Below are 15,188 nucleotides of genomic sequence, written 5' to 3' on the forward strand. Positions count from 1 at the left end.
GAAAAAAAAATATTTTCTATGGAAAACGTTATCCGCATAATTCTTTCTATAGGAAATTTTTATCCGGATAATCTTTTTCTATGTGAAGAGATAATAAATAAATTTTTTCTATGGGAAAAATTTATCCAAGCAAAGTTATCGGGATAATTTTGTTTATATGAAAAAGTTATCCGGATAAATTTTTCTATTGGGGAAATTTTATCCGAATATTTTTTTCTATATAAAAAAACTATTTTCTACAGAAAAACGTTATCCGCATAATTCTTTCTATAGGAAAATTTTATTTTTTATTAAAAAGTTATTCGGATAATTGTTTCCATCGGGAAAATAATTTCTATGGGGAAATTTATCCGAATATTTTTTTTCTATAGGAAAAATTTGTGCGGATAAAGGTTCTATGGGGAAATGTTATCCGGGTATTTTTTTCCTATAGTAAAAGGAAATCCGGATAATTTTCTTTATATGAAAAAGTTATCCGCATCAATTTTTCTATAATGAAAAGTTATGCGAATAATATAGGGAGAATGGGAGAATTATTCAATAGGAAAAAGTTATCCGGATAATTTCGTCTATTGAAAAAAGTTATCTAGATAATGCTTTTTTTGGGAAAAGTTTTCCGGATATTTTTTCTATAGTGAAAATTTATTCGGATTGGAAAATTTAACCGGATATTTTTTTCTGTAGGAAAAAATGAAAAATATTCTCAAATCATTGTATTTTTTTTTTTTTTTTTTGTAATTTTTTCCGCCAATTTCCATTTCTCTTTTTTCAGTTTCCCCAATATTTTCATGTCCTCTCTAATTTTGTGGTCTCTAATTTGTGATTTGTTTTCTTCGACCTCTATGATAAGTTTCCATGATTTGCACATGTTTGTCCCTATTATACTTCTTTTTTTTCTGATGATGTTTTTAACAAATTTCTCATATGTTTGAATAGTTCTTCTAATTTTTGTTGTTGTTTTTGTTTTTCTTCCTCTAAGTAATAATAGTATAAATAAAGCTGTTGGTTTTCTTGATTTGTGTTTTATGTTGTTGTTGTCATGGTTTGCCCCTTCTGCTGCGCCTCTGGTCACATCTAATCTTACAATGTGCTTGCCTCCTTGTGCGGTATATTATTGAGACCCACATCGGGATTACGCCAATAATAGTTGGGAGGTCCTTGACTAAAGCAATATTTCATGTTCAGCGGTTCATCATTCTCCACATAGTACATCAGATAGAAGTTGCACATTTCATCGTTGTTGGTGGCGCTGGAAAAAGTATAAGGATTGGGAAGGATAAGATTAGAAAAAAAAAAAAAAAAACAAACTATAAACGACATGAGTGACATGTGATGAGTCGATTTTTTTTGATGATATTTTAGGAGAGGATTAAACTATCAAAAAACTATGTTCCTCTACTTGATATTTCCATAAATGCCTCCCTAAACCTACCCAATTTCCGTGACCCTGGTACGATGACTTTCCATGGTACATCTCGCCGCAATGAAATCACCCTTGACAATTGGCTCCTTATTCATGACAGGATAAAACATTTGTGGCGTTAGGGGATCACGTTTGCCCAACAGAGTCCAGTGATTCATGCCATGATCATCGCTGCGCACCCTATAACCCGAGACCACCTTTCCCAAACTGTGCGTATGGGTGCGATAGGCAATCGGATGTATGGTTTTATTTTCATTAATCTCACAGGCGGTCTCCATATGTTCCACAGACATGGGTGGTATAACACCGGCGGTACCCATCAGCAATACGCCAGCCAATTTGTTCATGCTAAAGGGAAAGGAAGAAGAAAATATTCCTTATTAAGAAATTATTTCAAATACATTTCAAAACTTACGGTTTCTCTGTGTAACGTATAAACACTCCCGAATCATCAGTGCTGCCATCTGTGGAGAATTATAGGAATTTGCTTCTTTATTGTTTTTTCTTTTTAATTCCATGAACCTTACCCTTAAACCTTGCTATACTGGCATAATGCACCTGCAAGACAATATATTTAATGGGCGAATCATAGCCCACCTTAAAGCCAACACCTTCAGGTAACTCCAGTTTGGGGGCATCTCTGGCCCAGGCATACAGTATCTGAAAAGATTTGAAAATTATATTTCCCGCTTAAATACGAGGTGAAAGTGTTTACCTGTGAATGGGATTGGACCCCACAAGGACTTGCTGTTTCTTCGGAAGACTTTTTGGCCATTTCACCACAATTCCTAAAATGGGGATAAAAAATATTTGAATTAGAAAATTCAAAGGCTATTTTATTTCTATATACGAGCTTTGGAGGCGCTTCAGAAGAATTTCAGAGGGTCTCACAGTTACAGAAGGCATTGATATAATATTCTGTGCATAAGGGTATTATGCACAGAATATTATATCAATATCTTCTGTAACTGTGAGACCCTCTGAAAGTCTTCTGAGAATAGTCTATATAAGGTCATATATACTAAAGGCCAAGGGCATTTCTGGAAATATGAGATTCGTCCAGTTACAACAAAACTTTTGGAAATGCTTTGGGGGAATTTCTTATCTAGAAGAGACTTAGATAAAGTCTTCCATCCTGAGAGGACTTGGAAGAAGTCTTCTATCTAGAGAAGACTTATATAAGATAGACCCTTAGAGACTCCACTATTTCTAAGCCTACATGAGAATATATTTTTAATAATTGAACCTTTGAAATGGACCTCTATAGGCTACATGTCATAGGAGGAAGTAACCATTACGAACTAAAAATACCAAAGTGTCGATCGCCTAGAGCAAGCGCTTCGACGGGAATGGGCCAAAATACCGCAGAGCAACATTCGGACAGCGTGTGACGGTTTTATTGGCCGTTTGAAGGACATAATTCGTCCCAAAGGTGACCAATTCGAACAAATCTAAACTTATTCTAAAATTTGATGCTATTATCGACATTTTTTGCTTTCATTCAATAGAATTTAAAAATTATGGCGTTTGACTTTGTTGAAGTTTTTATTATCTCACCCTGTATATAGGAGCGCTATAGCTATATCTGCGCCGATTTTCACCAAATTTGATCTACTTGCTTCTAGACTGAATTCGGTTGGATATGCCAAAGTTTAGGTAATTTAGACATATATTAGCTATTTGGTGCACAATAAAACCGAAATCGGTTGAAGACATATGGAAGCTACATCTAAATCTGTTCCGATTATCACCAATTTCAATAATGCCTTCAAAAACTTTAGAAATGCTTAAAATGATCCTCCATCTGCAAAAGAATGGAAAATAGTACTACATCGTCAAAACACCCCAACCAAGAGGAAAGCAATCAGCTATATGATCTTCGAATTGGTGCCTGGAGAATAGATCTAGAACTATGGGGAAGGCTATCACACTCTAAGAGAACTCAGGGTAATGAAGGAGGAGTTCCAGTAATAGCAAAACTTTTACGAAAACTTCCTTCGACAGCATTTTTCTTTTGAAGGCCCATAAAAGACCTGCCTTATGTCTCACATCCAAGGAAATAATTTAGAAGCTCCTCAATCTTTATCCTAAGAATACCGTACAATGTTTTCTACCAACGGAAGATCCCTAAATACTGGGTACTGGTTTATTAATTTAAATTCTTTAGAACTTCCTTTATTTTTGATCATTTTAAAGGATAAAAGATCTGAAGAAGTTTTTCTGTGAATGGAGGTCCATTGAAAGGGGTTCCTGTAATAGCAAAACTTTTTCGAAACTTCCTTCTACAAAGTTTTTTCGAAGTCCCGGAAAAGTCTTGCCCTATACTTTACATCGATGGAATATATTTAGAAGCTTCTCTATATAAAAAATCAATAACCTTTAAAGTACAATACACTTTCTTCTACCAATGAAAGGCCTTCCATTTTTTTTAGAAAATCGTCTATCTCTAGAAAGTCTTAAGCATGACTCTTCTTCTATTTCTAGCTCCTCTTAAGGGAGCATTTGCTCTATAGACAAATTCATTTAATTAGCAGAATACATTTTAAAAGGTCTATAGAAGATTTCAATACCTAAGGAACGTTCTCTTTTTTATAAAAATACATAGAATTTTTATAAAAGGCTTCAATAGTAGACAAATATTTACAAAACCTATGTTCACCATTGAAGCCTTTTAAAAGAATTTCTGTGTATAGAAAATCGATCTCAAATATGTGTTTATCCTTTCACTTGAAATCAACTAACCATACAGTTTTACTTGATCCAGGTTCACCGCATCCATATACCAGCATATGATGCGCCGTATTCATGGTAGCATTTGGTTCATAACCAACTGAAAAGGGAGAAAAGAATAATTTTAAATAAAGACTTTTCATTCAGATATCTCAGAATGCTTACCTATGTAATAGCTTTTCGTATAGTCCACTTTTATCGGTGTACAGAGATATAATTCAGGCTGTAAAAAAATCAAAAAATAAAAGAGATTAATAGTGAGGTTAAAAATTGGTAATAAAGAAAGTATTCAGAGTGCAAAATTTCAAAATTTGCAATGCGTTTTTAGAAGGACTTTTGGTTTTCTGTAAATATAGGTTCTTTTATTTTGGAATTATTTTATATTTAGTTACTTAAATATATTAATGGAAGCTCCTCAATATAGGTTGAATTTTTACATCATGCTAAAGCAATATAATTATATATTATTCTGACCTGAATTTATTTAATTAATTTTCTTCCTGTCCTTTGGGGGACTTATAAGTGCACCTTGAGAGGAATACGAAGTTTACAGAAAAAATCAAAATTTTTTGTTGATGAAAGGATAACTTTTATGTGTTTTTGGTGGTTCCTAAGAAACATGTTTAAACTTTTTTAGATTCATATCCAAAGTGTATTTTTTACAATTATATTTAATATTCCTACAGCATACTTTTAGGTGCTCTCAAAATTTTTAAAAAGGAAAAGCTATGGTATATAAATTATATATTGCACAAATAATATAAAACACGTATACTATAGTTATATTAAACATATCGTATAAATATGATAATTCGTTCTCTTTATTTTAGAAATTGTAGGGAGCGCCAAAAAGTATGCCATAAATATGTTAAATACTAATCTGAATATCTCTCTATGCAAATGACTAACATGAATGTAATGGAATGGGGAAATCTGAACTAAAAACAAGTAAAAGAGCAGTAAGTGCTGTCGGGCCGTACTTTAAATACCCTCCACAATTTGGAACCAATTTGGAAATTTTCAAAAAAAAATTTATTTAAAATTTCTGTTGAGATTTTAAAAATACCGAATATAGCCGTTATCTGTATGCATAGGCAATTTTTGTCATAAGCCATTACAATATTCAAATACGAAACTTGAAAACAAAATCCGGTGAATAATGTAGATAAAATCATCAAACTACCGAATATATGGAGGTAGGGAGGAGGTGTTATCGGGGCTATACGATGATATGAACCTGTATAGGCAAGTTTCTTTCGCAGGCTGTAGCACCTATTAGGAACTTCAAACACGAAAATGTTGTTGAATATTGTACCCAAAATTGTCCAAATACCAAATATAGGGAGGTACTGATGTATGGGGCCTAAATGAAGACCTGTGTAGGCAATTTTCTGGCATAGACTGTAGTTCCTATTATGAACTCTAAATACGAAATTGGAATTAACTCCGGTGTATAATGTCGCCAAAATCATCGAAATGCCGAATATTTGGAGGTTCCGTTATATAGAGGCTATACTAAGACGTGGACCTACATACGCATAGGCTGTAGTACCCATTACGAATTCTAAATACGAAATTTGAAATAACTCTGGTCAAAAATGTCGCTAAATTCATCAAAATACCGGATATACGGATTAATCGTTGTATGTGGGCTACACGATAACGTGGACCTATACTTCTCCAGGTGGTAAAGTGCTTAGAAAGAACTCCTTTTGTGGATTTTCAGACAATACCATTGACAAAATTTGACTAAAATCATCAAAATACCGAATATCGAGACGTACCTCTATATGGAGGATATACGATATCGTGAACTGCTATAGATAATACTCATCTGGGGGGTAAAGTACTCAGAAGGAACTACTCTTGTGGATTTTCAGAAAAATCCATTGACAAAATTTTGGCTAAAATCATCAAAATACCGAATATTGGGGCTATGGGAATATGTGAGGGCTATCGTGGACCGATATAGCCCATCTTCGAACTTGACCTGCCTGCAGACAAAAGACAGATCTGTGCAAAATTTTTGCTTCCTATCTTTATTAATTTTGACTCTAGCATGGTTACTTTTTTTATTATTTTGATGAAGTACATACTATGGTATGGTGGAGGGTATAACAAACTACTAACATTGCCTACGTTTAGGCGCTTGCAAAAAGATCATAATTGACCAAGAAACGATGGCAATGCACTAAACTTCATCCCTGTGACCTCTACCCAAATAAAAAGTTTTTCGATACCGAAATTCGATTTGCAGGAAATCGAGTTTTAAGTCCCCACCACATAATTTGAGTTTTAAATAAATGAATTATCACTGCAAATTGTTTTCCCCCCAAAACATCTCAAAAGAGCCACAGTTTCACCACAATTGCGACCTCTCATTATCGCCCCTTTAAAATAATTCATCATTGAGGCTGTACTGTATTAAGCAATCGACTTGACTTTATTTATTTTATTTTGTATTTTTGTTTTTTTTTTTTTTTTTCAAATAAACAAACAATTAAAACGACACTCGCTTCTATAGAAAAAATCACGATTTGTTGCAGACTCTGTGAATTAAAACAAATGAAAACAATCGTCTCAGTCGATAAGAACTAAATGGGAATTACCTCTCAAGACCAATGAAGTGAGAACGTGTCGACACGATGAATATTTTCATCATCAGATGGACATTGGGATGTATCGAGGGGGATAAATTAGTAATATTTTATTGATAATAAATATAATAATACTGATGGCCAATTTACATTTTTAATAATAAATACAAATATAAAAATATAATTATGATTATAATATCAACTTTTAATAAAAAAAAATATATTAATAATATGCTAGGGTTTGTAGAAATGAGCTGACTTTGTTTCGGAAATTCAAAGTGACTGAGATATCGGACAGAAAATTTTTCTAAGAAAAAAATTGTTAAAGTTCCCACTACAAATATTTGTATATTTAAAAAACGCTGATCAGAAATCAAAAAACAAAAATTGTAGATTTTTAAGATTTTTTTTCCATGGCCAAAATCGGTAGAGTTTTTAGTAAACGTTTTTATTTAGGAAAACTTGGTCTAAAGTTGCTGAGTTTTTCAGAATTTTGTATGAAAAATATCGTGGATTTTTTTAAAATACATTATTTAAGGACAAATATGAGTGGAGTTTTTTTAAGAAAATGTTTTCACAAAGTCCCTATGACCAAAGTCTTTGATTTTCTACAAAAACATTTTGAAAGACCAAAGGTCGTAGACTCTTTAAGAAAATATGTCAGAGACCAAAGGTCGTGGATTATTAAATAAGAATATTTCAATGTAGCGAACTCAATGGGACAAAAAGGGCAAAAAGGCTTTTTATGAAAACAAATTGCAAAAACCAAAATAAGTGGATTTAAATACTGGAAAAAAAAATTCCAAAGACCAAAAGCCATTTACTTTGAAGAAAAAATTATAGTAAAAGACCGATTGACCATTGCCTTCGATTTTGTTAAAAAAAAAATATCAAGAACCAAAATTCGTCCATTTTTAAGAACATTATTCGCAGCTTCAAAGAGTTGTGACTGTATCAGAAAAAAAATTCTAGGAAAAAAAGGTTTTTTAATTTAAAACAAGTAAGCAAAGGCTACAGTTGAGCGGGGCCGACCGTTGAATACCCTACAACACTATAATAAATGATACAGTTTATATAAGCCAGATACTCGAAAGAATTCCACAAGATATTGTGACAAAAAATAAAAGAAAACCATCAGGTTTCGTTCTCTAATTTTCGAATAATAGCACTTTAAACTAATTTGCTCATTTTCAATTTATTGGTAGATGTTGCACGTAAATGGTCTTCCTAGATCTGGAACCAATATTTCCCAAAGACCTATAATCTCTCAGAAGTGGCAAAAGATTAACATTTATTATTGGTTTTTGACTGAAACGCATCTATATGAGATATAGACATTTGACTATATTCTTCAACGAAATGCGCCTTAACGAAATAGTCAGAAGTGCGTCTTTCCTGTATTTGTGAATTCTCCAAAAAGTCACCGGAATGGACATTTTCGTATTTTGTCTACAAAAGTTGGCAAACTATTTCACACATTGAATATTTTTGGATGGCCATTCAAAACTGCTTGGCTTTTGCAATGTCCGGTAACCCCTATCCAAATGTGCGTGAGGATCGGGCAATAATTACGACCTGTTGACAAATTTTGCAGTTTTTTGGTCCATTTCAACCCCTAAATATATGGCGATCATCTCCAAAAAGAGTAGGCTTCTATTCTGACCCTCATCTTATCCCCATGCAAAATTTCGTAAGCATCGGGCCATAAATGCGATCTGTATATGATATTCTGATGTCAAAACTACTTAGTTTTGTTAGCTGTAGAAATATTACCAAATGTTTAATTCAAAATGAAAATATGCCAAAAAAAAAAAATATGACAAAATTGAAAAAATATGATATGAGATATTTTACAAAATCAATATTTTCATCTATAGAGAGATATTTTTATGCGATTTTTTTAGACGTTTTTTCTTTCCTGCCAAGAGGCCATTCTGAATTAATGAGAACTGTCGAAATCATTTCAGCCGTTCTCGACATATAAGGGATCTTTCAAGCATATCCTCTTTGATAGACATATATATCGCACATATTTTGCTATATATCCGATTTGTTGGATGTTAACATCAATGTAAAGATCAGAAGTAGCCTTGTCATGGCTTTGTGATCTAGCCGGGATTTAAAATATTCGCGGTTTAATGAAAAATTTTGAATTTTTTCAACACAAAAGATATGGTCTATTTTACCCGCTAAATATTATCCGATGACCACCCAAATTGGTAGGCTTCTTCCCTGCCCTAAACTCTAGCTACATGCGAAATTCCGCGTCAATTGGTCTATAATTGCGACCTGAATAGCTACTGCAAAATCCGATATTTTTTCAGTATTTGGTCCATTTCAACCCCTAAACATTTGGCGATCATCTCCAAAAGATATAGGGTTCTATTCTGACCTCAACCCCACCTACTTTCTAAATTTCGTGAAGATCGGGCCATAATTGCGACCTGTAGAGTGATTACAAATTAACATGGACAGACGGACAGACGGACATACATAGCTAGATCGACTCAGCTCGGCGAGCTAGGATGATCCATATATACTTTCCTATGTGGGAAACCAATATTTCGTGGTGTTACATAATTTTTGGCCCAATCAAACTTATAATACCCCCAACACATAGTGTTGTAGGGTATAAAAACATTTTTTTGAAGACCTGGTAGACTCAAATTTCCTGAATTCAAAAAAAAAACAACTCTTTACATGATTACAATTACTCTATTTTTTTTCTTTACTTTTACTGGCTAAAATTCGTGGACCTCCCGACAATCAATAATGATTTTTTTTTTTTGCCACAAATATTGATTTTATATTTATTAATTTAAGTCTTACTTTTTTTAGGGATCTCACAACCAAACACAGGGACCTTCTGATAAAAACTTATAGATATTGTGAGAATATTTTAAATATTCTTGGCCAAATAAAAAACTTCTGAAAAACATTGTGACTAATTTTATATTTTTCAATGATCATCTTTTCAAATACATTGGATTTTTCAAGGACTTTGGGACCAAAATCAAGGAAAAAAGTATAGTAGATTTTTTTCCGTTATACATTTCCTTGACAAAAATCCTGAATATTTTTCAAGCCTCCTGACCAAATGCAGCCTCCATTTTGGTCAGGACCACCTGCCAAAAAAATGGATTTTTTTAATGATTCAAAAATTTCCTGTTGGATTTTTAAGATTTTTTTCAAGGACCTCCTAACCAAAAATCGTGGATTTAAAAAATTCTGGCAAAAATTTTTGGATTTTTGTTCAAATATCTTAGATTTTTCAAAGACAATTTTTTTTTTTAAATGAATTTTTTTTAGGAAAGTTAAATACATTTCCTTTGCAAAAATCGGGGTATAGATTTTTAAAATTCTAACCAAAATTGTAGATTTCTTGAAGAACATTTTGCAAGGACCTCCTGCCCCAAAAACATATGTTTTCTACGAAATTGTTTATCGACACTTTTGATCAAAATTAGTGTTTTTAATAATTTTTTTGAAGAACCTATTGGTAAAAATCTCAGATTTTTAAGGAAACATGACCAAAAAATGTGGATTTTTAAAAATTCAAAGATGTGTATCAAAGATGAGTATTGAAAAATCGAGGACTTTTTAAAATTTTTTTAAGGACTTTCTGACAAAAAAACCTTTGATCAAACCAAGTGGATCTTTATAAATATTTTAAAAATTTCCAAAAATAGTACATTTTTCAAGGACCTCCTGATCAAAACTCGTGGATTTTTTACAAAAATATCAACGCAAAAAATTTGTTGTTAAGGACTTTTTGGCAGAAAAGCAAGGAGTAAAAGTTAAGATGTATTTAAAAACCAGTTAAAAAGTTCCAGTCGGTTTTGCCGACAGATGCGTGCCCGCAGCCGGTTTATATAAATATGTGATAATTTTTAGAAAATACATATATATATCCGATTTTATTTTATTTTATGGTATTGGAAGTTGTGACTCTTTGTGGGTGAGGTACCGGAAGTGGTGGACCGACATATCCCATCTTCATAGCAGACCTTGTGTTAGTAGAAATAATGGGATGTGTGAAATATGAAGAGAACCGGATGCTTATATCGGATTTTATAAACGTTTTGGTTATTCAAAATTTTGACTCTTTGTGGGGGAGGCACCAGAAGGAATTGTCCGATCTCACCGTCTTTATAGATGACGGATGCTGTGTTGATTGAAATATTAAGATGAGCCAAATCTAAATTGATTCGGATTTTAATTTCCCGTTTTATGATCTTAATGGATATTCAAAATGTCGACCTTTTGTGCGGGGGGGGGGGGGGGGGGGGGGGTGTTGTACCAGGAGTGTACCAGATATATTCCATCTTAACACCTGACCTTGGGTTAATATAAATATTGGGATGTGTGAAATTTGAAGAGAATCGGACTCTTACATCACAAAATGTTGACCCTTTGTGGGGAGGTTCTTAATGGAGTGGACCGATATTGTCCATTTTCACACCTCACATAGCATTGACGCAAATATTACGATTTGCAAAGTTGGAGCAAAATTGGATTATCCTTTCTCTTTCTGTGCAAAAGATATATATTTTTGAAAACATTCGACCATTTGTGTGGGATGTATCAGAAGGAGTGGACCGACATTTCCCATCTCCGAACTCGATATAAGTTTGCCAAAAATATTACGATGTACTAACTTTGAACCAAATCGGATACTCCGTTCGAGAGTTATCGTGCGCACCAGCCATACAGACAGGCAGACGGACGGATGGATATCGCTAGATCGACTCTAGATGTTCTGAAACGGATTTGGTCCAAAGAGACCTAGGGTCCAAGACCGTTTTTTCGATTAGGTACTTTTGGCCGTATCAAATGATATATACCTTCTGTTGCCATATGGCTGAGGGTAAAATAAAGGATTTTTAAAACATTGTTCGAAGGAGCTCCTTGCAGAAATTCTTGGCGTTTTTCAGCACTTCTTAACCACAACTCGTGAGTCTGATGTTTGTGACTTTTGAAAATCCTGACTTTTTTATAAAAATTATGTGTCCAAGGACTTCTTGCGTGAGGCAGGGGTTATTCAAGAGCCTTTTGATCGCATATGGTATGATTATAGCTTGTACGCAAATCGACTGATACTTCCTTAATTGTATTTTTGTTTTTTTTTTAGCAAAAATTAAAAAACAAAATTCTAATGCAATTCCTTTTTCGATACGACCTAATGTCGTCTCATCAACTTACATTTGTACATGGTTAGCAATAAAAACAATTTGTATTTTTAAACTAAAAATCAAGACGACGATTTGTGATGCGTTTGCATTTGAAAAAAATCTTTAAATTATAATTATTATTTAATTGCCAATAAAATTAAAAATAATGTTTTCGAACATTAAAACCAAAATTCTAAATTTGAAAAAAAAGGAATCACTTGGTCTGCGAGAGGGGTGAAGCGAGTAAGAAAACAACTCAAACACATCACAAAACGGGATACAGACACAATTCATGGATGGCTACAATAAATCCAAACAGGTACCAAAAAAAAAAGAAAACGAATGTGTGGGTTTCCCAAAAGGCGGCAAGGAGATGCCAGAACATGTTCACATCCAGGGGTATTTGAATAAACTGAAAGTGTCTACGTGTGTTTGGGCTTGTTAACCGGGTATTTTATGGATACAAGAACAACAATACACACTTCAGTAATGGAAAACACTTGACTGATAGCTTGGCTGGCGTATTGTCAATAAAAGCAAAAAACATGAAAAAAACACAACTGAAGTTCGGATAATAAGTAGATAACCAGCTGTTTAAGTATTTGCCTACGTGGGTTATTGTGGATTATGCCCTGATTCTATTGGAAAAACTGCCACCTGTTAGGTATTCCATTTCCATTGAAGGCAGACAGGCAGGCCGACAGCCTACATGAAGCAGTAAATAATTGCAAAAGCAGATTTGCTTGCGAGGGCTATGAGGGGGTGAGTGGCAGCTTGTGGGTGGCCAAATATGAGCCATATTGCGCGCCTACTGCATATCCCTGCAAATTAAACATATAAATGTGTGGGTTTTTGCCTCTTGGGTGGGGATGGGCATTGGGAGTGGGTGGTGGTGGTGGTGGTGCCAACTTACCGTTTTTGGCCGCACATTTGGCATTAGAAAGGGAAATCTTCCCACTTCATGATTTTGCTGCTCCCTGATTTGTTCATTGTAAACCGAATTGTATTCGTCGTCATCCAAGATGCCATATGCTGGCTGCCAACAACTGGCGGCCAAGACCATCATTAAAGCTGTTAACACTTGTAGCCTCCGTGGAGTGGCAGCCATCCCTGAGTAGACTGACATTGTGACGTTGGATTTCTTTGCTTTTGTGTATTCCAAAACGGGGGGATTTTTCTTTTTTTGTTGTTCAGTAATTTACAATATTTTAGTATTTGTTTAATTTTATACAATTTAACACTTTGTTGTTGCTGCTTTTTTGTGGCTCTTATTATCGGCTTAAACCTTAACTTTGTTGTATTGGCATTTGTTTAATTAGTATTTTGTTTCTTCCAGTTTTTTTCTATGTAAAATTGACACTGTGTTTTTTTTTTTGGTAATTTGTTGTTGCTTGCTCTCTTCGGCTCTTTGAGTGAAGTGCGCGAAAAAATTTTCCACAAAATACAATAGGTATTTATAACAAAATTTACAAATAATAATAATAACAAACAACCCGAAATCTTTTCTTGATATTTTTATTTAATTTTTTCTCCGTTCTATTGTGTGCAATGCGTTACTAAATGTTTTTTTCCAGCCTTCCGATGGTGGTGGTTGTGGTCGTCGTCGTTCGTTGAATTGTTTTGTTGTGTATTAATTCTCAGAGTTATGCATGAGCTCAGAACCGACCGACCAAGTGTCAAAAAAGATAACCAACCAACCAAACAAGATGCTTAGTGGAAACACAACGAGAAATGAAATCATGGTGGAACAGTGTAAACATGAAACACCAGCAAACAACACAAATCCATGCCTACGCATACCAATAACACAGCTAACGAACGAAGGCTTAGCCAACACCACATTTGCCCAACAACAAAACACCCCAATTCTCTCTTTCTTTATGTCTCCCATTGTTTGGCATTGCTTAGAGCATCTCTGGCTAATATGTTACGGTTATTTGGCACAATCAACCTGTTATGTTATGTTGTTTTTATATGTGTGAGACAGAAAGTGAGAGAGAGAGCGCGTTTTATGCGGCCTACCCCAACTCACCACTTATTGTTGGTCTCTTGTGTGTACTCTTAATGAACAATGCAAACAGCTGTTGTCCATGGAATGGCATTTTTTATATCCGTTTCCCTTATATTGTTGCATTCCTATGGTATTGTTGGGGGAAAATGGAACAATTAGAGAAACAAAAATGGAAACAAAGTGGATAATAACTCATTGTAATTGATAGATAAATACATAAAAAGGGAAACTTATCTATGGCAGGAATGGGAAATTTGAATATGTTATAAAAAATTCGATAATGCTTCGAAAAATAATTTTAAAAATAACAAAAAAAAAAATCAAGTACTTAAAATAATTTTAAAAAGAGAGGGGTCATTAGTAGAATTTAGAAGGTAAATTTATGCAATCATATGTTTAAATTTTTTTCAAAATTATTCATTATCAAAATGTATATTTCTAAATCCATTGTGTATACACAAATCAGAGATGGGAACCTGTTTTCTAGGTAATTTACGGATAATGCAGAGATGGATATGGCTATTTTAAATGGCTGTACTTTCTTAATTTTACAATGGCATGGCAAAATTAAAATTATGAAGGTAAAGTCATTTCAAATAAGACTATCCATCTCTGTATTTTCTGTAACGGAAGCGATATTATTCACCGGAATTGTTTCAAATTTCGCATTTGAAGTTCCTAATAGGTACTATAGCCTGTGACAGAAAATCTCCGAGGCAGGTCCAGGTCTTCGTATAACCCTCAAATAACGGTTCCTCCCTGTATTCGGTATTTTGCAGATTGCAGCGACATTATTCACCGAAATGGTTTCAAATTTCGTATTTGGACGTAGTAATGGCTACTACAGCCTGGAAAATTTTATCTGCAGGTCCAGGTTTTCGCATAGCTCCCATATATTGATATCTCCCTATATTCGGTATTTTGATAATTTTAGCAATATAATTCACCGGAATTGTTTCAAATTTCGTATTTAAAGTTTCTGATAGGTACTGTAGCCTGTAACATAAAATTTTCGTGGCAGGTCCAGGTCTTCTTATAACCCCCATATAACGGCTCCTCCCTGTATTCGGTATATTGCTGATTTCAACGACGTTATTCACCGGAAATGGTTTCAAATTTCGTATTTGCACGTAGTTATGGGTACTAAAGCCTGTGACAGACAATTGCCGTGGAAGGTCCTCGTCTTCGTATAGCCCTTATATATCGATATCTCCCCATATTCGGTATTTTGATGATTTAAGCAATACAATTCACTG

General features: G+C 34.0%; 1 protein-coding gene across 1 annotated transcript; it reads right to left on the minus strand.

The window, feature by feature from the left end:
- Positions 1–783: 783 nt before the first annotated feature.
- LOC101895308 (peptidylglycine alpha-hydroxylating monooxygenase) lies at positions 784–13,588 on the minus strand. Its single transcript, XM_005182199.4, has 8 exons — positions 12,835–13,588; positions 4,319–4,376; positions 4,166–4,253; positions 2,139–2,211; positions 1,951–2,083; positions 1,839–1,887; positions 1,433–1,771; positions 784–1,249 (listed from the first exon to the last, which is right to left on the minus strand). Exons 1-8 carry the CDS (start codon positions 13,045–13,047, stop codon positions 1,081–1,083), a joined length of 1,122 nt encoding a protein of 373 aa, XP_005182256.1. The 5' UTR covers positions 13,048–13,588; the 3' UTR covers positions 784–1,080.
- Positions 13,589–15,188: the final 1,600 nt, after the last annotated feature.

The sequence above is a fragment of the Musca domestica genome, unplaced genomic scaffold (genome assembly GCF_030504385.1).
Source record: "Musca domestica strain aabys unplaced genomic scaffold, Musca_domestica.polishedcontigs.V.1.1 8, whole genome shotgun sequence".
Classification (NCBI taxonomy): Eukaryota; Metazoa; Arthropoda; class Insecta; order Diptera; family Muscidae; genus Musca; species Musca domestica.